This window comes from Myotis daubentonii, chromosome 10 (genome assembly GCF_963259705.1).
Source record: "Myotis daubentonii chromosome 10, mMyoDau2.1, whole genome shotgun sequence".
In the NCBI taxonomy this organism is placed as follows: Eukaryota; Metazoa; Chordata; class Mammalia; order Chiroptera; family Vespertilionidae; genus Myotis; species Myotis daubentonii.
In genome coordinates, this window is record NC_081849.1 from 12,619,939 (window position 1) to 12,647,533 (window position 27,595).

Consider the following 27,595-nt stretch of genomic DNA (forward strand, 5'->3'; position numbering starts at 1 on the left):
AGGTTTGGGGAAAAAGTGAATGACAAAGCATAACTGCTTCAAGGCAGATGAGATAGGAAACCAAAAGGCCAGAGAGAAAACTCCTAGCCTGGGGCAGGGGTGGAGGTGTGGCTGCAGAGCGCAGGAGGGATGCTGCAGACAGAGTCCCGTGGGATTTCACAACTGGTTGGATGTGGGAAATGCTAGAGAAAGAGGAGTTGGTGATGACTGAAATGTCAAAGTTACCTGGATGGAAACATGATAATGAGCCAAAATAGTAAGTTAACAAGAGAGGTAAATTTGAAAGCCTAAATGACTAGAACAGCCCACAATGATTAATTCCAGTCTTTCTCTCAGCAAAGGGATCAGAGGTGGGTGAATCTGCATTTCCTACTTTCAAGAGTTCGCAGGTTTTTTACATGTCACATGATAAGCTTTTGTTCAATGATTCTAGCTCTTTGTTCCTCATACATTAAATTAGGGGCTGGAGTAAGGTGGTGTCTAAAGCCCTCTCCCTTTTGGTAATTATGCGGTTCTCAGAACTTTGCCCGGAATAGGACATAGTAGCAAAAGAAACACATGAGCTTGGCAGTCAGAGAGAACTAAACCCTAATGCCAGGTCCAGTGTGAACTGGGCACTGTGGCCGTGCCCTTGGTTTGCCCTGCGCCTCCTCCTGAAAACTGAGTGTGATAAAAGCTCACAGGGCCGCTGTGAGTCTGGTTGTATGTGGAAATGCCCAACCTCAGTGCCTGGCACAGCGTAGGTGCAGGAAAAAGATAGACTTCCTCCCTCCCTTCCTTCCTTCCTTCTTCCTCCCTTTGTTACGAATAGGAGAGCGTTAGTCTGGCTCCCCAACTGGAAACCTTCTCTGTGGTGCCCCAAAGCAGCTGTTGTACCAGAGAACTGCTTTCCGCCAGCCTTTCTTAGTTTTCTCCCAAAGCTCAAGACCTCCCGGCTTGGAGGGAAGTGTGAGTGGCAAGGAGACCCTTGGCAGCCAGTCTGTCGTTGCTTTTCCAGCTGGACCCAACCCCACTCCAAGAGCACAGCGAAGAGCTCCCTGTGCATAAAGTGGTAAGAAGAAGCCACGCCAGCTTCCCTGTGCAAAGAAGCCGCAAACACATTCAGTCATTATCTGTAAGGGGCGCAGGGAATCAGACCGAGATTTAGTGCTATGTGCACAGCGCTTTATCTTTGCAGTGCTGAGAGCCGAAAACAAGGCTCTCTGGGAGTTAAAGTTCTACTCGGGCTCAAAGACAGCATGCGGCTCTAGGCCAGGTCCTGCCACCCTGACCCTGGCCGTTGAGTTTATCATGATTCTCAGCAGGAAGAGTCAAGGAGTAGTTCCCTCTCCTACAGTGAGCCCTGGAATGGTACATTTTTCTGGAAGTTCAGACCCCTACCCCTCTCCTGCAGATCTCAGTGTCGGAGAAAATTAAGAGCAAAAACAGTTAGGCTCTCCCGGCTTATGAATTTGAATGCCACCTGAACCTGACATGATGTTAGTTTTTTTGGTTCCAAACTGCACAGTTTTTCAGAGTCAAAGAGTTCTGTAAATGCTATTCCAGCATTTTGCAGTGTTTCTATACTTAGGAATGTGTTTTGGGGGGAAATAGAGACATAACTTAATCTTGTCTGTCCTTGAGGAGGTTCCATTTAGAGACCTTCCTATTTCCTGAAGGAGAAGCCTGGAAGCGTACAAAATAAATGATACCTCAACTCTGGCTCAGAGTTCTACATTCATGCCTTCCACATGAGGAAACAAGAGGCTGAAGTTCTGATCATATTACTCTTCCTTCATTTAAAAATGATTAGCAAGTCCCTGCAGGTTTTCAGACACTCTGAGAGCCAGCTCACCTCCGTTCTCCTGCTCACCCCGTTCAGAAAGGCAGACCACAACGCAAGCTGGGGAGGCACGCGGGGTATATGTCTGGTCACTTTGCAGATACATTAATTTTTCAGCGAGCTGTTACCAATACAGACTGTGTGTTGGGCACAAAACATAGTAAGGATAAAAAATGAATAAGACAATTTCTGACCTCTTGTTGACTAGTTTACAGTCAAAGACTCTACTCCATTCACAGCAAGCTGTTTTACATCCCAATGAATTCATAACTCCTCCAGCACTGGACTTTGAGGGTTTAAGGTTTCCAGGATGCCACCTCATTAAAGAAAAAAGGAGTAAGGTCAAGCAAGAGAAGGAACAAAAGAAGCACAGAAGCTGACCCTGAAGAGTAGTCACCACTATAATGGGATACTTGAAATGGCCTTTAGTTTAAAACTGGTTTTTGCTCCTTTAAGCAGGTCCCCTCGATTCTAGCTGTCTCTGCAAAATGGATGATTGATCACCAATGGAAACTTAATTACCAGTTAATCGGTTACTATTGAATTGCTGGTACATCTCAGTTGTCTGCTACGCCTCAGAGTAATCTATAGTACTTTAGTGAAGAAAAGCTTCTAATTAAATAGCATTCACTAATGTATTAAAATGCATGTCTAGAGCTAAAACATTTCATTAATTATGAGACAGTAGGTTTAGCATCTCAGAAACTCTGCTAATTTGTCACTATTTAAAATGAAGACTTAGTTGTTGCTTACATAAAATAGTATTGTGGGTGATTTTTAAACAGTAAAAGAGAGTGGATATAAGAATTTCACATTCCATGTAACAGAAATTTGACCTTAAGGAGTAAGGTGATTTTATATAAGGATAATGAAATTTTTTATTTCAATTTGTTCTTGAACACTAAGTTGGTTTGAAATATAATGACAATTTTCTGATTATTATAAATATAGTGGGATAATAATAGAGAATTTCTAATCTTCAAATAATTTTCCAGGATTTATGTAGCTATATACAAAGATGTGTAAGAATGAACTTTTTCCCCTCTTTTTCTTCCAAGTTAAGCTTCATTTTCCTTAATACATCCTCCTGCTCCCTAGTTATCTGTCCCAAATTTACCAATTCGAAACTATCTTGTCAGGATAGTTAGGAGTCAGACATTCTATTTATCCCTCATAAACTCTTATCTGCCTGTATTCCTTTTTTAAAAAAAGCTTTAATAATATTGGTTCATATCTCCACACTCATTCCCCATCTACCCATAATTGATTCAGTTACTTGTTCATTTGATTAATATTCACTGAAGATATACTGTATGAGGTATTTCATCTATTATAAGCAATTACAGTGGTGAACAAAACAGGTCCCTAATCCCAGAGAGCCACCTAGAGAAGTCTCACATCAATCATATAACCAAAATAGAAGAATTTGACCTAGATACTGGGATCAGGGAAGGCCTGCTGAGTAAATGATGACCAGCTGGGAACTGAAGGAGGCATAGCCGCTAGCAGAGTGCATGGAGGTGGAAGGAGGACTTCAGGCAGAGGGAACAGCATGTGCAAAGGCCCTGTGACGGGAGGATACATGGCATACGTGGAAAACTGAAAGATGGCCAGCTTGCTGGAGCACAGAGAGCAAAGGGTAGCACATGGCAGGGTAAGTGTGCAGACGTTGGATAGGATTCAGATGAGTCAGGGCCCAAGAGGTCACAAAAATTGTGTCCTTCACCTAAGAGCAATAAGGAGACATTTTTAAGTGTTTTAAACAGAGTTATATGGTAAGACTTACATTGTAAGAAGAAAATCTGGCTGCAATGTAGAGACAGGATCAGGAAAGAGATTGGATAAGACTGGTGTGGCAGGTCCAGTTAGGAAGTCCAGGAGAGGGTGGGGGGATGGAGGGAGGGCTTGGATGAAGGTTGATGTGATGGAGATAGAGAAACTGGATGGATCCAGGAGATCTTTAGAAAGGACAGTTGATTGGAATTGGTAATGAACTGTACATGGGGAAGAATCAGGGATGACCCTTTGTTTCTGACTTGTGCACCTGGAGGAATGGTAGAGCCATTCACTGGGGTGCATTGTATCATTCAAGAGTAGGCATGGGGAAGACTGTTTTCTACACTAGCCATGTTTAGCTTAGGTCTTTGAGCTGTCTGAGTGCAGATTTCATAGTGCGATTTATGCACAGTCAGCTCAGAGCAGAGGGGTAGTCTGGAGGTACACAGGTGTCAACTAAATATCAATAGCTGTCGCAGGAGAGGCTGAGAGCCTGGGGGAGAGTATGAGGAGTGAGTGGAAAAGCAGCCCTAAGATGGAGCCTTGAGAAACCCCAACATTGATAGCCAGGCATGGATTTTCCTGCAAAGGAGACATAAATGCTGCAGCCTGAAAAGTAGGAGGAAAACCAGGAGACTGAAGTATTGAAGGGAAGGGAGCTCTTACTTGTCACACATTATGGGACAGTATTTTTTAAATCCTTCCATTTGAAGTTGAACCTGAAGGATAAATACCTGGTTGAGTGGTAATTGCCTTTCAGTAAGCTGGTTTGCATGTTTTGAGCCTTTCACTATAATGATGACAAATATGTAAGTGGTGTTTTCTGCATACTGGGTTCTACTGTAAAGGACTTTTATAAACTAGCTCATTTCATCTTCACAACAGTTCTCTAAGGTAGGCACATTTCTATAATTCTCTCAGTTTTACAGCTGGGGGAACTGAAATGGAGATGACATGAATTTCACAAACACAGAGAGACTGTAGGGACTACATAAAGTAAACAGGCAGTAGGGACCAGGGTTTGATGCAGGCACTGGGGTCTAGGCTGTGCTGCCTCCCATGAATTATCTATCAACCACCACTTTGCGCCACCTCGCTGCACACAGATGCACAAAGGCACACATTTTAAAGTATAATGTCCCGCCATAGTTGGGTGGCTCGGGACATTATACTTTATACATTATGCATTATACGTTGGCTGGGGCATCGTCCTGTACACCAAAAAGGTTGCAGGTTCAATCCCCAGACGGGGTGCATACAGGAGGCCACCAATTAATATTCTCTCTCTCTCTCTCTCTCTCTCTCTCTCTCTCTCTCTCTCTCTCTCTTTCTCTCTTTCCCTCCCTCCCACCCCCCCACATCCTCCCTCACCCTGCCTTCCCCTTCCTAAAATCAAACATATCCTCTGGTGAGAATTAAAAGAAAAAACTTGAATAAAATATAATGTCCAAGTATGACTCCAACATTTATTACTAGTCCAGTCGAAGTTCATCTCATTAGACTTGCCTGCTAGAAGCATTACCTTTAGGTCAAGGACTGAGACATTTACAGTTTCATTTTTCTTTAAATATTCCAGCTAGGTTTCATCTTTATGCACATAATGAACCATGGTACACACTGTGATAGTAAAGTGTGCCCCCAGTTCAGAGTACGTGCACATACAACAGGTCTCACGGTGCTGGAGCCATTCAGGTCACTGGAAATATTTCTGCCTATCTGGGCCTATTTGCACAGTTCTCCTCACCATTCCCCTCCAGGCTCTGAAAAGATGTACTGAAAAGTTTCTTAATTGCTCACTCTCATCTGGACTCACGTTATTTCTATGATCATGTTTTATTCCAGACACTTTTGAGAAATTCATCAGGTTGTGAAGTGCACAGTGATGAATATCGAACGGAGTTTACTACAGCTTTGCAGCGCGTCGACTTATTCATGGGCCAATTCAACCAAGTCCTCTTAACATCCATATCCACCTTCATTAAAGGGGAGCTCACCATCGCTAACCTGGGGACCTCAGAAGGCCGCTTCATGCAGGTAAATGCTTTCTGAGGGGGGCTGCGTCTGCTTTATCTGGTATTATACCATTAATTTGGTTTTTGCAATAAGGTATTTACAAACATTCTAAAATGAATATCATAGTGGAAACTAGAGACACCGACTGACAGCAAAACAATGAAGGCTGGTCCACTTTTTATGAAGTGTATTGGCCTATTTTTGTTAAATTCGCGAAGCTTCCGGTTTAAATGTGGTTGCTTTTCATTTCTTGGCCCAGAATGGTTTGGTGGTTGTTTTTTTTCTTTTCCATTCATGATTTCTATCACATGATTGGAAAATAAAACGAAACAATTACAGTGCTTCCAGGCGATGTTTTCCTCTTTCAAGGGAAGCTAAGGATCAAAGGAGCGCTATTGTGTGTACCGTGTGTCTCCATGAGAAGAAACATTCACATCATTGAGAAATATTGGCAGCAGTTAGGAGGGGAGTTGTCATCAAAATCCCATTGTAACTTCAACTCTCCTGATTTCTGCAAAATGATGGGGGTCAGACACAAAGAAGTTTAGATACTGAGGGAGAAAAATCTGTGGGTTTTTTGGGTTTTTTTAAGAAATGCTTTAATGGATAGCAACAGTATTTCCATACAATAAAAGTTCACATTTCAGAAGTTATGTTTCCTAGATACAAGAATCATAGTGCCTTGCAGAAATTAAAATGCTCTTGTGTGTGCTGTTTTACTGCTTTAATAGTTACTGCATAATGATTTCAACATGAGTTCCTTATTAGATTCTTAATTAATGCAGAATAACAATGGCATCTATGGAAATGCTGACTCTCTATTTCTCTTAAAGAAAGATGCTTTTTTCATAATTATCTGGTATAATTAAGATCCTACTCGGACCATGATGTCTAGTAAACCCAGTTGAAGATGATGATGTTTTCCTATGGCTTGCTCCTCTGTACATCCTCTGTCTATATTCTATTACAAAACGTTTTTAAAAATTACCACTGTCTTTATTGCAGTCTGGATATTGGCCACTGCCATATTTTAATTTGTGTTTTTCTTGTACTAGTGGGCACGATGGAATTTTTCAAAGTTATAAAACTTGTAAATAAAGCCTTCCTAGCTCAAAGCGAATCATGTAGATCCTGTTCTCTGAATAGTCCCACACTTAGAATCCCCTCCTCCCATTGCTTCGCAGTTAAGCACAGTGGGGCCTTGACTTACAAATTTAATTCGTTCCGAGACCGAGCTCGTTAACTCAAATTACTCTGTCAACTCAATGCAAAAAATCAGTGGAGAGACAGCTGGTATCTCAAAAAACTCGTTATTCGGGACACTCGTAAGTCAAGGCCCCACTGTGCACTGTTTCATCCCCCTCTTCCCTCTCTCCCAGCCTAGAGTTTTTATTTACCCACCGCAGGCCATTTAATTCTCTCCCTAACGCCTCAAAATCTGAAGGAGGGATGCCCAGTCCTGTCCCACACAAACAAGCACTCTAAGGTATTTGAAATATGGTCTTACCTGTGATCCTTGTAAAATGTGTGGTATTATGTTGTGCTTGTATTTTTCTTTTTTTTAGTTAACATTGATTTTATTCTATGGAATTCCAAAAAATTTGAAGGAGGATGAAAGAAGCTAACATCTATTGAATTCCTAATGTGTTCCCTGTGTTCATTTGCTTTCCTTTATCTTTCTTTCTGCTTTTCTTTTTTCCTAGATTGTCTATGACTCCCCAATCCAGTTTCGTATTCACAAACTTTCCACAGACACTTTTAGGTCTGACACTTTTTTTTACCTCAAAAGCCTCCTGGACTATTTCCAGATTCTAAAGATCTAATAAAGTCCCATTTTTCGATAGGTTGCTTTAACAACTGGGGAAATTGTGCTGTGACAGATTCCACCACCCAAGTGATGTGCCATGCACCGTCAGGCTCATTATAACAGAAATGCTGTGCCAAATATGTTATTCTTACCTCCCAGCATTTTCATAAGAGAAGCCCATTATCTATACATCCAACACATTAGAAATAAAAATAAGCAAACAAGTAGAAACTAATGTATATAAAGTACTGATATCACTGATTTTAAAAACACACACACACAAGACAGGTGGCTCTTAATTCATCAAGTATGTATCAGGAGCTTACTAACTTTGCTTTCCTAGGCAAATAAGCAAAGCAAAGAAAGCAGTGACACAGAACCTGCCTTTATGGAGCTAACATTTTGGTAGCGAAGATACAAACATGTACCTGATACCAAGACTAGAAAGACATAAGACAAAGGACGACTGACATCCACAGAGGATCTGTTTCTCTAACACTTGCCTAAGAGATTTTCACTCCATTAAACTTTTATTTAAATAAAACCTAAAACACTGGAAGGATCAAACAGTCAATATCATTCAAATCCAGTTTGTTTACAGCAAATAATGTTAGGGGAGGAGTCAGTAGTGCCGCAAGGACAAGGGGACCTTCCAGCGTCATCTAGCTGCTGGCCAAGTTCTGTAAATGTTTTGACTGCACTAATGTGCTAAATCTGTGGCCAGGCCTCACTTTCTGCAACTCAGGTTTTAGTAATACTGTGGAGTCTCTGTTACAAAATGGAATGGATGTCATTTTTTTTTTCCAAAAACAGCTGCCATCCATAAAAAGGAACAGAAAAATGATTTTACTTCCTTCCTACCCTGAAGCCTAAAGGCAAAGTTGCTTTACAAATGTTTTCTTCCAAGAGTTTGCAGCTGTTTCTGCCTCTCCTATTGTGCTTATGTTCAGCCCTGGCTGGGAACACAAGCGACAGCCCAGCTGTCGGGTGCAAAGTGAATCAGGTATTTCACAGTGGTTATTTAATTAGAAAGAATTATATTGTTTAGCTAACAATATTATGTGTACAGCAGAGAAGACATTTTTTACATGTTTCTAACATTTAAGCATGCGTATCTTATCTCGTACAGGTGCAACTATGTCTAAATGTACTGATGTGTACATCTATTTGAGTCTCTCGCTCTGTCGAGCCATGTCAGTATAGATTTCAAAAACAGTTTTTATTTGTGTGATCACTCTCTTGGGATGCTATGAAGTAAAATAATGTGATAAGCAATATTCAAGATAGCATAAATAAACAATGAGCCCGTGGCTGCCCACAGAATTTGGAGGGGGAAGGGACTTAGACAAGAACAAGGCTCAGGAACATGAGCGCAGTGTGCAGAGCTACGTGGGAGAGGGGAGAGCGATACTCATGAAGATCACAGGACTAATCACAGGGATTGCCCATGTCTCCCCTTCTGAGCTCCTCGTCTAATCTACATCCAAAAACAATGCTTGTTTGATTTGTTTTTTACAGCACTTGTATAAGGCCTTTAATCTCTAGATGCAAGGCATTGCTATTAAAATATTTGTGCATGACTGTCAGGCCAGGGAGAGTGAGTGGCTCAGGAATGGCTTGGGGGTAGGGAGTCCCTTTCATGACTTGTTTCAAGCTCAGCTCCACCAACAGGGCAGCTACCTTTTCTGCATACAGTGGCCGTGCCTTGGCACTGTCACAGTTGTCGCTAGGCCCTTTGGCTTTCTCCATGTGCTTCTCCAATCCCCTTTTTCCTCTCCCCAGTTTTTTAATGCTGTTACCACTCACTACCCCTTTTCTCTTGTGCCTCTTAACCGGACTAGTTGGGTCTTTAGCAGAAAACTGAAAGGTAGGGATCACCTAGAAAGACATCCTTAGCCTGTGATCATGACTTATGACCGTTACTTAAATGATTGCATTAGTAATCAGTGAACTTGAGAATAATTCCTCATTTCCAGTAAGGAGAATCAATCCAGTTATTGACCTCCTGTTTCAAATTCCTTCAGTTCCTGTGCCACTATCAAGGCATGTCGATGCTTAGTGTTGGAAGCCTGCGGTATATGTTATGTTTGGGATTATGGCTATTTTAAAGTATGTAGACACAGATCGTCAATTCATCAATGCTGTAAAAAAGCATCCGGCAAGAGACATAGCCAAATAAAGCTTGAGCTTAAATGACATTTCTCGAAGGATTGCTGACTTTTGCATCTCCTTTATAAAATGCTCAGATAAAAATATCATTTGTCTTTTTTTTAATGGCACATTATTGATTTTTTATATCCCTAAAGACTGTTAGGTTTAATATATTTCTTTCAAAGAAAATATACTCATGAGTTCTAAAATTTCTTTTGTGAAAGAAAGAACCTATTATGAATAATAGTTTCAGAATATGTCCATAACTAAAGAGTAAGCCCAGTTCATGTATAATCTCCTTAAATGGATTAATATATATTCTTATAGTGCATTTATCTTTTAAAAACATCGTAAGTATTTGAAATCAAGGGAAAACGCTAAAGTTTGTTTGTTTCGGGTAGCATGGAATAACTGGGGGTTCCTTGTCTGAGTGCTTTATTAGAAGAGTAGAGAGACATTTTAAGACATGAAATATATCTACCAATAGGGTTTCGAACTTTTATCACTTCTTAAATTCAGAAACAAATATACTCTATGTGTTGAGTGGATAATTCTACAATCATTGTATTTGGAATATTGATTTGAAAGTATTTTAACATGGTTACAAATTTACTAGCTTATTTTTTGTTTTTAGATTTTTTTGTTTGTTTTTTTTACGAAGGGCTTAGCCTGGTTTTGACTCATTTCGACTCACTTCAAAAAGTTGAAATGCACACACGTCAGTATTTTAATAGTAAGGAAAATTGTTTTGCTTTTTATGTATACCTTTCCTGTGTAGTATCAAGTTAATATAAGAACACTTGAGCCCATGTTCCAAAAAGAGTGAAGGAAAGAATAGAATAGAGCTCCATTCAATTCAACTTTTGCCACCTGATGGTATATATTATGGTTTGGGATTATGGCTATTTTAAAGTATGTAGACACAGATCATCAATTCATCAATGCTGTAAAAAAGCATCCGGCAAGACACGCGGCCAAATGTGTGTGGCTCAGGAATGGCTTGGGGGTGGGGAGTCCCTTTCATGACTTGTTTCAAGCTCAGCTCCACCAACAGGGCAGCTACCTTTTCTGCATACAGTGGCCGTGACTGGGCCCTGTCACAGTTGTCCTTAGGCCCTTTGGCTTTCTCCGTGTGCTTCTCCAATCCTGGTACTTTGTCTTACACTTCTAATTTTGAGCTGTCAGTATCAATCAGCGGCTTCTACTTCTCGTTTCACTTTTTCTATTAAGTTAATCTATTCTTCATAACTAATTTTTTCTAAACAAATACCAATTTCTCTCATATACTGAAAAAAATAGTAAACCTAAAGCAGGTGTCTTGGTCAGTTCAGGCTGCTATAGAAAATTACCATAGACGGGGTGGCTTTAACAGCAAAAATTTATTTGTCACAGTTCTGGAGTCTGGAATTCCACGAGCAAAGTACCAGCAGATCTGGTATCTGGTGAAGGCCTATTTCCTGGTTCTTAGATAGCCAACTTTTTGCTGAGGGCAAGAGAACTCTCTGAGGTCCCTTGACCAGTATAAGGTCACTAATGTTATCCATGCCCTAGTCACCTCCCAAAGGCCTCACCTCCTAATACCATTACATGTGGGTTAGGATTTCAACATCTGAACTTTGGAGGGACACAAACAGTCCACTGCAACAGGCCAGAAGCAGGAAGCATGAGAAGCCAGGCCTTGAAATCCAGATTAAACACAGGTACTAAAGTTATGGGCCTTGGTTTTAGAGAGTATTTTATGAATTTGACCCCAAAGGCAAGTGAAGTAAAGGCAAAAATAAATGAATGGGACTATATCAAACTAAAATGCTTCTGTACAGCAAGAGAAACCAACAACAAAACAAAAAAGACACCAACCAAATGGGAAATGTTATTTGCAAACAACAGCTCAGACAGGGGTTAATATCCAAAATATATAAACAACTCATACAACTCATTACCAAATATACAACCCAGTTAAAAAACAGGTAGAGAACCTGAATAGTCACCTCTCCCAAGAAGACGTACAAATGGCCATCAGGTATATGAAAAGATGTTCACGTTCACTAGCTTTTAGGGAAATGCAAATCAAAACTACAATGAAATACCTCCTCACTCCTGTTAGATTGGCTATTATCAACAAGACAGGTCATAACAAGTGCTGGAGAAGTTGTGGAGGAAAAGGAACCCTTATTCACTGCTGTTGGGAATGTAAACTGGTACAGCCACTATGGAAAATAATATGTTGTTTCCTCAAAAGACTAAAAATGGAATTACCGCATGACCCAGCGATCCCTCTTCTGGGTGTCTACCCGAAAAATTCTAAAACATTTATTCGCAGATATATGCACCCCTGTGTTCATTGCGTTATTCACGGTGGCTAATACATGGAGAAAACCAAAGTGTTCTTCGATAGAGACTGGATAAAGAAGATATGCTACATATACACTACGGAATACTACTCAGCCATAAGAAAGGATGAAATACTGTCATTTGCGACAACATGAGTGGACCTTGAGAATATTATGCTAAGCAAAATAAGACCTTCAAAAAAAGCTAAGAATTGTATGATTTCACTCGTATCCAGGATATAAAACTGAAACTCAGAGACACAGACAGACAACTGTATGGTGGTTAGCAGAGGAAAGAGGGTGTGGGGAGGGTACAGGGTAAAGAGGGCCAAATATTTGGTGACAGAAGATGATTTGAGTGGTGGGCTCACAATGCAATATACAGATCATGTGTCATACTAATGTACACTTACAACCTATATGACCCTATTAAGCAATGTCACCCCAATGAATTTAATGAGTAAAAAAAATCAGGTTCATGTGAGTGATTATTTTGATGATTTTCCTCTTTAGCCAATAAGACTGTATCCAATGAAGGGCTCTACTGTGAGCTAATAAGCACTACTCTGGAAAGAAATTGAAGAGTTATTATATGTAGTTGCATTTAAACAACAGCCTGAAATGCAACTCTAAAGAGCCTGGAATCTACCCAGCCTAAGTAATGCTCACAAATTACTAAAACAAGACAGAAAACAGAACTTACACTTTTACAAAATTATAGTAAATCCATGTCTGAATGTTAAATATTGCTCCAAAAACAATGAAAGAAAAACAGAAGTCTCAAAAAAGACAACAAATGATCAAAGGCATCCATCACTGAGTATCTTAAGAGAGTAGATTGAGCCCTAGCTGGTTTAACTCAGTGGATAGAGTGTTAGTCCTTGGACTGGAGGGCCTGGACTTCTATTCCAGTCAAGGGCATGTACCTGGGTTGCAGGCTTAATCCCTAGTCTTGGTTGGGGCATGTGTGGGAGACAACCCATTGATGTGTCTTTTTCACAATGATGTTTCTCAGTCTCTCCCTCTCCATTTCACTCTCTCTAAAAATCAATGGAAAAATATCCTTGGGTGAGGATTGAGAGAGAGAGAGAGAGAGCCTGGACTGACAGAATCGGGACACTATTATCTAGAAAGTAAAAATAAGAAGATATAGGATATTGAGGTGCAAAAATTGCAGAAACAAGAAGGATGAATGTGAACTTGTTCGTCAAATCTGGGTGTTTAGAATTAGAGTGCGTGCTTTCAAATCTTGAGAGATGTTGTGTGTTGTTTTACTGAGAAGCTGGCCAGGCTACCAAGGTCTCACAGTCCCCTTACTGACGGCCTTCACTATATGGACCACAGGGTAGGAGGGGGAGTTGGAGCATGGGATGGGGGCCCACGTTCCCATTTACCACACAGTGGTCTTTTATTTTCTTTTGGATTAACAGTCTTTCTTAAAAAAAACATTTCTTAATTAATTAATTAATTATTTTGTCAATAATGGCTCTCTTGGTTCATCATGTCCTAATGGAGATTGACAGTATGGGTCCAAAAGAAGCTCATTACCTACCCTTTACAGAACTTGTTTTTCCCCATCAAATTACTTTGTTCAGGCTTATGAATTTTGGGACCGTGCCGCAAAGGATTTTTTTACCTGTACATATACTAGCATTCCTTCCCCATGTCCTGGCCCAGATAGTATGAGGCCACAGCCACAACAATCAAGTAAATTCAGATTCCTCCCTACTCCAAATGTATTAGTCTTATATTTTCAAGAGCATTAAAGAAAAAGGTTTTGAGACCTAAACACTAAAGATTAGTTGTCAGCACAGTAGAAACTCAAAAGATAATTTCTAGTCTTCTATTTCATACTAACTGTCCTAAGATTGCCGGTGATTTCTCATAAGGATTAAATTTAGATGCTACATTTAGTTTTGCCCCTAGAAACATCTCTCTGCCAACCAAAGGGAACTCCGAATTTTGAAAACATTGCTTCAGGGGTATTTTGAGAGTGAAAGTGGTTACTCAATTGTTTAGAATTTGGGCAATGAGTGAAAGTGTGGACTTATAGAAAAACATTCTTTGTGCTCTAGATAGCCCTGCAGAGAAAGGGCTAATGATCAACTAAAAAGGCATTTGCCTCTGCTCAAAGTTCCGAACAGTCACCTCACCTTTCCACCCACTCTTCCTGTCTTCTCGGGTTCATCGCTTTTTCTGTGTGAAGCCACACTCATCCTAGCTGATGATCAAAAGTAGAGCTGGCCAGCTGTGCTGGTCAAGTTTCGCCTGTGCCATCTTTTTAGATGTGGACTCTTTCTCCTTAGGCACACTTACTTGTGCAGCCAGTGTTGCTGAAACAGGAGTATTTAGCAAGGCAAATAGATTGTGAAATTTGTTTAAATGCTTTGACTCACGAGTGGCTTTTAGGAGCTCAGAGTTGAAGCCTTTTATTGGTGTTTACTCTGGTGCTCCAAGAGTGGATCGGCTAAGTGTTTAAGGAGAGGTCAAGCGCACGGATTTAAGCATTACATAGAGCTCCTTGTAAACCTGACTCATACTTTCCAGCTAGAAGTCTCTGTCGTATTTTCTTTCATGGTTGTTGTTGTATTTTCTTTATGGAAAGTAATTGTATCTACCCTGTAGGATTATTGTGAGGAGTAAAAAATACATATCCTTTTAAAGCACTCAGCACAATGCCTGGCTGTTACCTATTAGGAGAGTACCACATATATGGTGCTCTCCAGGCAAAAAGTCTTAACTGAATCAATCTACTCAAGTTCCAGAGGTGCAAAGAGCTTTTTTAGGAAAAGAGAGAGAAAGGTTAATCCTTTCTGAGAAATGAATATTTGGATGGGCTTCAGATATTTGATAAAGTCAAAGATGATGGCCTAGTAATTAAGAAGAGGTTGCTTATTATAAACACGGGAAATGATATTTAAGAGAGCAATAAGATATTAGAAAAATGGGTACAAGGAGGTGGTCATTATTGAGCAGGTCTGAATAAAATGGAAGATACAAGAGTCAGACACAGAATGCAAATACTCAGAGAAAGACTCATGGGGATGAATAATTTTCGGTGAAGTGGAAAGCACAGAATGAGGCAGAGAACAGAGTCAGGGTATTAAGAGAAACTGATGTTTTGTTTTGTTTTTGACTTGTTGTGGGAGAGTGTTTTGTTTGTTTTTAATCTTTTCAGTTTGAAGTAATTGGCAACAAGAAATTGTGGGGGGGGAAGGGGGGTAAGGGCTAGGAAAAATAAGAGGTGGTGAGTTAAGATTGGAAAATTGGATAATTGAAATCTGTATAATTTGAGATAGAAGCTTTCGAAGCCTAGTGTCCAGATAGTCTGTTTGTCACCAGCTCCCAGAGGGAGGGAGGATTGGTAATTAAACTGCTTTTTACTTTAACTGCAAAAGTCACAAATACCTATTTGGCATTAAATTTATTAATAAAAATAGTTTCCATCCTTTCTGAATCCGATGAAACGACCTTTGATCCATCATTTAACTTCTGTGCAAATATCACCACCCCACTTAATGGAGATGTTTTGAAAGTGTTGAACGTTTGGGGTGGAACTTATGTTAGGGGGGAAATGTCATGATGTTTAACTTTTATGGCTCTATGAGAGCTTGGTTAGTTTCACTATCTACAGTCCATCCGCTAGGAGCAAATTGGGTACTTTGGGAATCTTACCACGTTTTTTCAGGCTACTTGCCTCCTTCATTGTGTTTAAGAAAATAATTTACTGCTAGTTCCCCAGAACTTTTATATGTTGTATGTGTTTGTTAGGTACTAAGCAGTTAATTTACTCCTGCAATTTTCATTCCAGTTTTAAAGATGAGAAAGCAGAGGTAGAAGGAGTAGTCATTTAACTAATCCTAGTCTCAAAAATGCCCATACTTGTTCACACTTTCAGTGTAACCTGAAAGGGTGTTTGAGATGTTGGGAAATGTCACCGTCAGTTTTTTATTTCTTTTCTTTACTTTTTGTTTGTTTGTTTGTTTAAAGTATTACATATGTCTCCTTTTTCCCTCACAGTCATTTTTAAGCTCAGAGCTGTGCTCAGCCTCCTGCACCCTCGTATAAGAATGAAAGTCTCTCTGAGCACCTCTAAACTCTCCTAAAGTCTGAGTGTTCATCTCAGATAGTCATCCCGATTTACCCCTGGACTTCATTATTACTGGGTTGTAGCAACAGGGGAGAAGAACATTATATAGCTGAGAAACATTCCAAATTAGAAATACCTGAAAGCAGAAATGACACCAGTTTTGAAAACTTAATTTCCAAGGCATTGTTAAAACCATCAGGCCTTATTATAAAACCAGGCTGAGAAGTAAAACTTTATTTATAATCCAAGTAATAACATATGGTGGAACAAGCCTATATAATAAAAGCCTAATATGCTAAGTGTCCGACCGTTCATTCGACCATTCGACCAGTCACTATGATGCGCACTGACCACCAGGGAGCAGACATTCAACACAGGAGCTTCTGTGAGGCACACAGACAAACGGCACCATGGACCTGGCACCCACAAAGCAACACTCGGCTTCCCCCAAGTGGGACACCCCAGAGCAACAGCCCACCAAATCGCAGCCAACACTGCCTAGAACTCATAGCGCAAAATGCGGCCCACAGCCCAGCCCGGCCCGGAAACAGTGGCTGTGGGTGCCGGGTAATGACATCACTTAGCAACGCCCAGCTTCCTCTCCCTAGCGACTAGCCTCCTTGCAGTTTTTTCAGCCCAGGAATACAACTTGCTTTAAACATTTTACACTTTAACCAAATGTCTGTGAAGCATTTTCCCGTGCCTCATCTCATTTGATCCTCACAGAAGTCCTGGAGTAGGTAGATAGGAGACTCAGTGGAATCCTATTTTCTTTTCATTAGCCAGAAAATGGAGATTTAGAAAGCTTAGAAACTTGACCTGTCTTAAAAGAAGTAAGAAATGGTGGACCTTGAAAATGACTTTGGGTTTTCTCATTGCACAGAATATAGTCAAACACTGCTGCAGATGATATTTTACCCTTTGTTCTCCCTGTGTGATCTACAATAATAATCTGCTTCATGTTGATATTTACTGCTGTGTTACTGACAGTTACCTGAAAGAGAAGTTGGAGTGCTTCACTGGGCTGGAAAAAGTTTAGCTAAATCAGAAAGCAGGTCTAATTAAGCAAGTTTATTCTATATATATAAAAGGCTAGATTGACTCATGCATGCGCAATACATATAAACTCTCGCTGGCACCAACCACATGCATGTATTTCGATCTGTCATTATCAATCATGAATTTGGTTGACACTTCTATTATAGAGAAAGGGTGAATAGCAATATTAAAATATTTCTTCTAATTAATTTCCTTTCAATGTACACGAATTTGTGCACTGGGCCACTAATCCTATATAATAAAAGCCTAATATGCTAAGTGTCCAACCGTTTGTTCGACTATTCAACAAGTCGCTATGATGCACACTGACCACCAGGGGGCAGACGCTCTGACCAGTAGGTTAGCTTGCTGCTGGGGTCCGGCCGAACAGGACTGAGCGAGACCAGCTGGACATGCCCTGGAGCCCTCCCACAGTTCCTCCCTGGCCCCAATCGTGCACCGGTGGGGTCCCTCAGCCTGGCCTGCACACAATGTGGGACCCCTCAGGGGATGTCAGAGAGCCGGTTTCAGCCCAATCCCCATAGGCCAGGCCGAGGGACCCCACCGGTGCACAAATCCATGCGCCAGGCCTGTAGTGGTTTATAAAAACAACAGCATTTCAAAGTAGCTAAAGGCCTATTTTGACCTCATAAGGTCTATAAATATGGCTTAAAAGTAGCAAAGCTGGAACTAGAGCCAAGTCTCCAGAATCCCCATCCAGTATGCTTCCCATTATGTCAAGGGAAGCTGCCTGGTCAGGAAGATCAGAAGGATAGATTAAAAAATAATCCAGGAGGAAGAACTAAGATGACAGTGTAGGTAAACGCCAGTACTCACCACCTCCCACAACTACATTAAAATTACAACTAAAATACAAAACAGCCATCATTCAGAACCACCTGAAAGCTGGCTGAATAGAAGTCCTACAACTAGAGAAGTAAAGAAGAAAGCACATTGAAACTGGCAGGAGGGGTGGAGGCACAGAACGGGCTGGTCTGACACCCATGTGTGCCATATTTTTAATTGGGAGGGATATCACAGCTTCAGATACCAACTGCCCTGTGAGGATCAAGGTTTCCAGAGCTGGGAAGAGACATCCCCATAACTTGGGGCTATAAAAACCAGCAGAGATTGTGGCTGAGTAACACGGAGTCTGCTGGAGACCCAGGTATTCCTCTTAAAGGGCCTGTGCACAAACTTACTCAGCCTCGATCCCTCTGAACTACAGCTAGGAGGCTTTGGGGGACCCAAGGATATAAGGGAAGAAACTGGATTGGCTGGCATCTGAGGCAGGAACTTGGGGGCAGCTTTCTCCAGATCAGGGTGCTCACAGGGGTAATTGTTCCTATACGGGGACTTCTCCCGTGGCAGAGATGACTGGCAGCCATAGCTGAGTCTCCACCAGCATAGCCCATGCTGTTCGCTCCGCCCTGGAGATTCCCTGAAACTCCGCCCCAGTGCAACCCCACCCGAGCTGTTTGCAGCTGCTTTCCCATACAAATGGTCTGTCCTGGTGCAGGCTTCAGACTTTGCTAAAATCTTTCAAACAAGCATCAGCTGGTGTCAGTGTACCCCAAAACTATCAATAAAAGGCCCAAGACTCACCTGCCTTGCTTCACAGCTGGGCCTCACCTGGGCACTTCCTAGCCCAATACAAGTAGCAGCCATCTGCAGATCTCTCTATAGCTCCTTCCAAGTGGCTGCAAGTAGTGGTTAACTTTGCACCTTCCAGGAGGCCCCAGAGCCAGTGTACCTGGTGCACATACCAGATTACAACTCTACACATCCTCAAGCAACACATTCAAGGGGCAGACTCAATGAGCACCAAAGCCCCACTGAAGCAAGTCCTGCTCCATAGAGGTGTCTCCTGCACAGCAGGTCTTCCATTTTAGACTCAGCTAGTCCTCACAGCCAATTAGCCTAAAGGTCAATCCTCCCAGTGATGGCAACAGCAATCAAGGCTCAACTACAAGACTGTGCACACAGCCCATACAGGGGCACACCTAGCGTGCCCAGCTTAGGTCACTGGAGAGGCTGGGTTCTACAGGACACATACTATACAAGGTCACTCTACCAATTCCAAGAGACATAACACTCTACCTAATACATATAAACAAATACAGGGAAGAAACTAAAATGCAGAGAAAAAGAAACCTGGTACAAATGAAAGAAATGGAAGCAAGCAAACAACTGGATAGAGAGTTCAAGATGATGGTTGTAAGATTACTCAAGGGTCTTAATGGGAGCTTCAAGGGACTTAGTGAGACTTTCAAGGATCTTAGTGAGAATGTCAAAGACATGAAAAAGGACCAGTCAGAAATTAAGCATACACTAACTGAAATAAAGAATAATTCACAGGGATTCAAGAGTATATTAGAGGATTCTGAGAATCAAATCAATGATTTGGAATATGAGGAAGCAAAAAACACCCAATCACAGTAGCAAAAAGAAAAAAGAACCCAAAAATATGAAGATAGTGTAAGGAGTCTCTGGGACAACTTCAAGTGTACCAATATTCACATTATTGGGGTGCTAGAAGGAGAAGAGAGAGAGCAAGATGTTGAAAACCTATTTGAAGAAATAGTGACAGAAAACTTCCCCTACCTGGTGAAAAAAATAGAGTTACAAGTCCAGGAAAGCACAGAGTCCCAAGCAAGAGGAACCTAAAGAGACCCACACCAAGACACATCATAATTGAAATGCCAAGGGTTAAAGACAAAGAGAGAATATTAAAAGCAGCAAGAGAAAAACAGTTAGTTACCTACAAGGATGTGCCCATATGATTCTCAGCTGATTTCTTAACAGAAACTTTGCAGGCTAGAAGGGAGTTTAAGAAATATTCAAAGTGATGAATAGCAAGGACCTACAACCAAGATTACTCTACCCAGACAAGCTATCATTTAGAATTGAAGAGCTTCACAAACAAAAAAACTAAAACAAAAAAAAACCTACTAAAACTAAAGGAGTTTATCACCACCAAATCAGTATTATATGAAATATTGAAGGGTATTCTTTAAGAAGAGGAAGATGTACATAAAAAATATGAACTATAAAATGGCAATAAATACATATCAACAATTGAATCTAAAAATCAAAATAAATGAGCAAGAAGTCTAATGGTGAATAAAATAGAATCAGAGGCATGGAAACATGGAACAGACTGACGAATCTCTGAGGGAAGGGGGGAGTGGGGGATAGGGGTGGGAGGAGATTAACCAAAGATCTTACTAGTATATGACAATACAGACAATAGGGTGGTGAAGGCCTGGGGCAGGACAGGAACCAGGTAGAGGGAGGCAATGGGAGGAAAAAAGGTAGACATCTGTAATATTCTCAACAACAGAGATTTTAAAAAATAATAAAATAAAATAATCCAGAAACCCCATAGCATAAGTGAGGTCTTCTGTTCAGGGGAGAGTTTGGGCTCCTCCAGTCCCCAGTGCAGTCATGAGGATTTATCTGCATGTGCTGGCAGATTAGGAGACCTCCTTCCCTAGAAACCATTAAAAGGTCATAGGAAAACTGTCTTGGGGGTTCAGATGAATTGTCTTCAAGGCAGAAAATTAGATGTCAGATTGATTTACAATGAGATAAACCATTGGCCCTTTAGTTTAAACACCCACAAGCTCTCCAAATCTATTATTACCGTTACCATCCACATTTCCCACTTATATGTAAACTGAGCTTCTTGGAATAAAGGTGTTTTCTGTTTCGTTTCTCAGGTTGTACTTTCTCGATCGGGATCGTCAACCCCTCATGTGAATTTTCGCCTGGATTCCCACCCCGTGTCTCCAGAAATGATTGTGGAGCATCCATTAGACCAAAACGGCTACACATTGGTGGTCACGGGGAAGAGGGTAAGTGCCGTCCTTCCTGAGTGGGTATGTATTGCCAGAGCCAGGAGGGCCTTTCTGACTTCTCTCTTTGTCTTGGATTCACCTCTCGAGTATTTCAGAGATCTTCTGAAGTCAAGTTAAATTTTTATTTTAGGGAAGACAGCAGCTCAGGGAGATCCTCTTCATAATATATACTTTTCCTTTTCTCCTGTATTTCTCAATGAGAAAAACAAGCCGACTGAATCAGTATTACAGTCCTAAGGTAAGAGCTCTAGTACAGGCAGGTGGATCCTAAAATGCATATTGGAATTTGATGCCAAACAGTAACCCATTTTTCTCTGAGAGAAGGAGGTGCATCTTGATGCCGGAATGATATGTAAACGTACTTAGAATTTCCTGGAGGCTCAAGTGTGCTTTCCAGATGCTTCATTATACTCTTGTTACTTTAACATTGTCTCACACAGAGCAAAACGTCTCTAATAAGTAGAACCTCTAGCATCGCATGGCAGTGCTGGTGTGTGTTCACTGGACATCAGGGTAACTTCTATCACATACATGCCCGCAGGAGAGGGAAGAAAGGAATTTGATTTCTTTTACTCTAGTCACGTAATCATTATTACATGATTTGCACACGTAGGTATTACCTCTCGTAGGCTCTGTAAAATTATATTTACGTGTGTATTTTTGGTATATTTAGTTTTCGTTCAACAAACAAACGAACTTTCTGGGAGCTCTTTCGATCACTTTTCTTTGCAGATCACCAAGATCCCACTGAATGGCTTGGGCTGTGAGCATTTCCAGTCCTGCAGCCAGTGCCTCTCTGCCCCTCCCTTCGTGCAGTGTGGCTGGTGCCACGACAAATGTGCGCGATTGGAGGAATGCGCCAGCGGAACATGGACTCAAGAGCTCTGTCATCCTACAGTCTATGAGGTAGGAATCTCTGGCAGCTATCAGTATGCTTTTTGATAAACACACATTAGCCCCACTAATGAAAAAAATTCTAAAACTCAGTTGACTCACTGAGCTATGAGACATCAGCCGAAGCACCATCTGCCCCACGTTTTTTCTTCAGGGTGGCATTTGGGCACCTCCCCAGAGTCCTGTACCTGAAGTGCTTGCTTCACACCCACTGCGTAGGTTTCTCCTCGGGCAGTTGCTCTCCCTTAGTGCAGTGTAAATAAGCTCCCCATTTCCTCACACTGGGGCCTGTCCCCTCCTGACTCCCCCATTCTCTGAGTCCTCACCACCTACGTTATCTGCCAGGTGCCTACACATGAGCCTCTACCACACACAGAGATCTGCTCATGGCATAACCCGCAACCCTACACTGAGCCGTGCAAGCTAGAGATCACAGCCATTCTGGGGCAGACAGGACAGGTTTCTTCCTGTCTGACTCCAGAGATGGTGGCCTTGTCTCATCACAGGAGAGATTAGAGGTTACTTCCCAGGACAAGAAGATAGTAAACTCCCATGGGTGGCTGTGCACCTTCTCTCCAAGGTCCTGGAAGAGCCATAAGTGTGCAGCTGCTGACTATAGTACAGTCTACACTGTGTCAGCCATTTCCTTCTTTAATTTACTCCAAACATATTTGACTGCATACTACATACTACACGGCAGGCACGATTTTAGCCACTGGGGAGGTAGAGTCTCAAACGAGATCAAAGTGCCTCTTACTAGAGAATTCAGCTTCTAGCGGTGGACCTCAGCCATGGCATTGTAGCCACCATCTCTCTCTGCTGCTTTCGATTCTTAAGTACATATTTGGTACTTTGAAAATCTCCCTGGCACTTTTAAAAAATGTCTTGATCCAAACACGTTTTGCTTGAAAATACTTCCCTGGTGAGGACCCAGTGTGTACTTTCTCTGCTGCATGAAGAACAGTTGGACTTTAGTAAGTGGTCCTTGTGAAAGATTCAAGTTAAAGGCTTCGGTTGCCTGGTTCAAGCCCAAGTAAACAAAGCGTACAAGTCAGAACAGGAACTGCCCCCAAGTGCATGGCTGTTTTCATTTAGTTATGGTTTGGGACACGATTTGTACGGGGTGACTAAGTTTTAAACCAAATTATTTCCTGTTGGGTGTGACACGATTATTAACTTAGCTTGACCAGCCAGAGAATAAACTAGAAGATAGAGAAAAAACTATACTGTAGTGTTTATGTATGCTTTTTTGGTGTTCTTTAATATACTTTTAAAACTACATGTAATTTTATACTTTTTTTTAAACACACAGCCTTGGCAATTTGAGACACTAGAAAACTGAGCTCAGCTATTCCATGAAAGAGATATGAGCAGTGGTGTGTGTGTGTGTGTGTGTGTGTGTGTGTGTGTGCGCACGCGCGCACACAGTTAAATCAGAACAATTTTATTTCAAAAATAGCCATGCTGCTGTTTTAAATAAAGAGCAGGTTGAAAACCTGTACACGTGAAACACTTAATTTTGCCCAATGTGCTCCCTTTTATTCATCATGAAAGCCATATTAAAATGGTTAAAAACAGAGCAAACATTTTAGAATTTTCTGGAACCAGAAAAATCTCTCCTAATGTGTGAGGCTACCTCCTCTCTCACCTTTCCTTTTCCAACACTCTAGTTGGCAATTCTGCCTCATGCATGAGTCAGTGCGGCTTCAGCTGTATGGTTAGAAGGAAAGGAGTGCAGCTGAGCCCATAAATCCCTTTCGGTTCATAGCTGTTAGGAAGATTTCATGCTGCCCTAGAGCGTGACATTCAACATTCTGACTGCAACCAAAATAAGACAGATTATTCATCTTTTTCTTATCTGTCTTAAATTCTAGAGGCACAAGACCCAGCTAACGTATAGGATTTCACTTTCTAATAAATGTAAATTAACTTGCTTTTCAAGGTACATCATGTTCAATGGCTGAAATTCTTGGCAGTTCCACATGTGACAGTTTTCAGACTTGAAAGCCCATTATTTTGTTTCTGACCTATTGTCTGATCTTGTACTTAAAGAGCAGCGTGAAGTGCTTTAGAAAAGGAGGAGCACTTTCCAATATATTCTGAATTTATCAGGATAAAATTGTCATAGCTTGTAGGATTGAATTCAATCCCAGTGAGACAATAAAACGGTTTATTAATTGATCAGAAGACTCAGATAAGAAGCAACAGCAATATCTTACGGGGGCAGGGGTCATGCAGTCAATACATTGCCATCAATATAGTTGTGACTTTTTTCCTATTGAAGAGACGAAGTATAACTTCCCAAAGGTTGTTGTTGTTGTTGTTTTCCTATATACCCCTCACCTAGTTTCCCTTATTGTTCATAGCTTACATTATTGATACATGGCAATTTTTAATTTTCCAAGGTTTTTTTATTATTGTTTCTAGCTTTCTCGTGTATTACCTTGGTGGGTTTTGAAAACATGATCATTGGAATCATTTTCACCTGTGAAAGGAGGCTAGCTCCTTTTGTAGCTGTTTTTCCCCTGTTCAGGCAGGTGGGAGCCCCGGCCCCTGTGGCCTTATGCTGGACACTCATTTCCTTCCCACAGAGATTCTGTGCCCTTCAGGAGAACTCAGAGTTTGCCAACCCATTGTTGATTCTGTCCAGGGGTGTGTAGCCCAATACTGCTTCCTTCCTTTCCCCTGGAAGAGTGAACATTACACCAGGAGCTAGGGGAAAGCCTCAGACGCCCCCTCTAGTATTTCAGCCTGGCGAGAGAAGCTAAGTAGAGCTGGTCTTTCAAAAGCTGATGGTCTAGCCAAGTTTTTATAATATCCAGTTCTGCTGCACCATTTGAACACCTCTCGGTGGTTTTTCTCAAATCATCACCCAACTCCTTTGCCTTATATAGAAAGTCATGATGTATGGAGAGTGACAGACTTCGGTTTTTACATAGAAAGGGAGGATCCTGCAGGGGGGCCTGGCCTTGGCAGCTGTTTTTCATGGGGACGCCTCATTAAGAGGGAGCGGCAGCTGTGTGACCGCCTCAGGCTGAAGAAAGTCCCGGAGGGTTAGGTGCCTTAGTCTCTCCCGCTAGATTTCTAACATAATAATAGACAGATCGCTTTTTCCTAGCAGTTCTCATTTGGCCAGACGTGGACAAGTAAGTTTTCAAGAAAGGCACAACTGTGTCATGGGCTTAATGGGTAAAATAGCTACCATAACAGCATTAAGCTAAAACTTTAAAGGGTGTTAGTAAACAAGGTAAGTTAAGAATTTGGTTTGCAGTTATTATGTGGGAAGGATAGGAACCTTTGCAAATTTGAATTTTGCTAAAAGCCCTTGTAAGTTGTGAAGAATCACTTTCAGATTTTCACTAACTGGCTTTAAACAAATACCGGTCTGAGTTGTCTCCATAGTGGTGCTGTTTTCCCACTATTGTACTTTACAGCACAATTTACAATATGACCCCCCGAAAGAGCATTTCCTTTCTCGATTGTCACAAAACTGCTGAGGAGAAGCTTATTTTTAACTTGGAAATTTGTTTTGTTTTTAATAGTTTTAGTCTAAGAACCATTATCTTATAGACTTCCTAAGAGCCTAATGCTATCTTATATTACAGTTGCCAGAGGGGTTTTTTTGGTGTGTGTGTGTGTGTTATAGGAATCATAAATTTCTCTTAGTCATTTATTGGGGTGACATTGCTTAATAAGATCACATAGCTTTCAAGTATACATTTCTATGATACATGATGTGTATATTGCATTGTTTCCCTGCCATCCAAAGTCAAATCATTTTTCCTCACCACATATTTGGCCCACTTTACCCTTTAATAACCACCCCACCCCTTCTCTCTGGTAACCACTATACTGTTGTCTGTGTCTATGAGTTTCAGTTTTATATCCCGCATATGAGTAAAATCATATGGTTCTTAGCTTTGACTGAGTTACCTCACTTAGCATAATATTCTCAAGGTATATCCATGTTGTCACAAATGGCAGTATTTCATCTTTTTCTTATGACTGAGTAGCATTCACTCCTATATGTACCACATCTTCTTTATCCAGTCCTTTATCAAAGAACACTTGGGTTGTCTCCATGTCTTGGCCACTGCAGTGAACATAGGGGTGCAAAATCTTTGGAAATAAGTATTTTAGAGTTTTTCAGGTACATACACAGAAGAGGGATTGCTCGGTCATGTGGTAAATGTACTTATTAATAAGTTTAACTTTACTTTTCACACACCTGAAAGAATAAAATGAACCTATTATTTATTTAACATTGAACAATGGGGCAGGAACAGTCCTAGCAATGAGATGTAAAGTAATGCCAAGAGAGATCATTAGAAACATTACTACAATACAGATCGCATTTGGGGCTCTCTCCAGTTCTGTTTTCATCTCTTTCTAATACAAATAATATATTGAATGTGTTAAATATTACATCACTTTTAAAGGCTGAGTTTATCAACTAACCAACTGGTATAAATAGAAAAGTTGCAAACCAATAATAAATGTGAATTAACAAGTAAAAGAAATAAATTCACTTATTTATACATTGCTACCTGGCACGTAGTAGATGATATATAAATAAATGGGAGATATGTATTGAATACCACCTATGTGTTTGATATTATGAAAGCTGCTGAATGCAACTGAAAACACGAATATCAAAAGAGATATTTTTACTGTGTGCCTTTCTTCTCTGGGTGGGGAATATCATAGCAACCAGAGTGTAGCACACAGACCAGACATGTGTTGGAGCTTGGCTTCTAGGGCTCATGAATGCGTTTTAAGCAGTTTCATAGAGGCCCCTGAAGGAGTAATAATCAGAGTTCTAAGCATAAAAGACTGGGTCCAAAGTATGTCTAATTTAGCCCCGAGGTTTCCTACAAGACGAATTCATTTCAGAGGAGCCCAAGAAGCCCTTCATTCCCACCCAGGCTGAGTCTGCTCTCTGTCCCTGCTCTGGATTGCCTGAAAACAACTTGTTTTTTTGTTTTGGGGGGTTTCTTTAATCCTCACCTGAGGACATGTTTCCATTCATTTGAGAGAGAGAAAGAGAAAGGGAGAGAGAGAGAGAGAGAGAGAGAGAGAGAGAGAGAGAGAGAGAGATCAGTGTGAGGGAGAAACATCGACCGGCTGCCTCCTAGGTATGTGCCCTGACAGGGAATCAAAACCACCACCTTTTTGGTGCATGGGATGAAGCTCCAACCAACTGAGGCACACCAACCAGAGCAGCATGTCAGATAGTTTTAATGTTCAGATACTCTGAAGTTTGTCATCATTATTTTTTAAAATATATTTTTATTGATTTCAGAGAGGAATGGAGAGGGAGAGAGAGAGACAGAAACATGAATGATGGGAGAGAATCACCGATCAGCCACCTCCTGCACATCCCCCAAAGGGGACCCAGCCCACAACCCCAGCATGTGTCCCGGGAATTGAACCGTGATGTCCTGGTTCATAGGTCGACACTCAACCACTGAGCCATGCCAGCCAGGCTGACCATTATTTCTTTAATTAAAATTAAATGTTTTAGGTAGTGGGGAAAATGCAAGAATTTCAGACTATTTGAGCAAACGTATTTTGTTTTCCACGCATATGAAAGATAATATGCTGGGGTTTTTAAGTTCTATGTTGTCCTTGTAGGTTTTCCCAACTAGTGCCCCTCTGGAAGGAGGGACAACGCTGACCATCTGTGGCTGGGACTTTGGATTCAGGAAGAATAGTAAATTTGATGTAAAGAAAACCAGAATTCTCCTTGGAAATGAGAGCTGTACCTTGGCCCTAAGTGAGAGTACAACAAATATGTAAGAATCATAAAATACT

General features: G+C 41.1%; 1 protein-coding gene across 6 annotated transcripts in view; it reads left to right on the forward strand.

Annotated features, from left to right (window-relative positions):
• Nucleotides 1–27,595, forward strand: part of MET (MET proto-oncogene, receptor tyrosine kinase) — a 142,042-nt gene that overhangs the window by 72,620 nt on the left and 41,827 nt on the right. For all 6 annotated transcript variants that reach the window (XM_059711620.1, XM_059711618.1, XM_059711617.1 and 3 more), the window contains 4 exons: nucleotides 5,441–5,632; nucleotides 20,750–20,884; nucleotides 21,620–21,793; nucleotides 27,416–27,576. In XM_059711620.1, coding sequence (XP_059567603.1) covers nucleotides 5,531–5,632; nucleotides 20,750–20,884; nucleotides 21,620–21,793; nucleotides 27,416–27,576 — 572 coding nt within the window. In that variant the 5' untranslated portion in view covers nucleotides 5,441–5,530. The remainder of the gene's footprint in view (nucleotides 1–5,440; nucleotides 5,633–20,749; nucleotides 20,885–21,619; nucleotides 21,794–27,415; nucleotides 27,577–27,595) is intronic.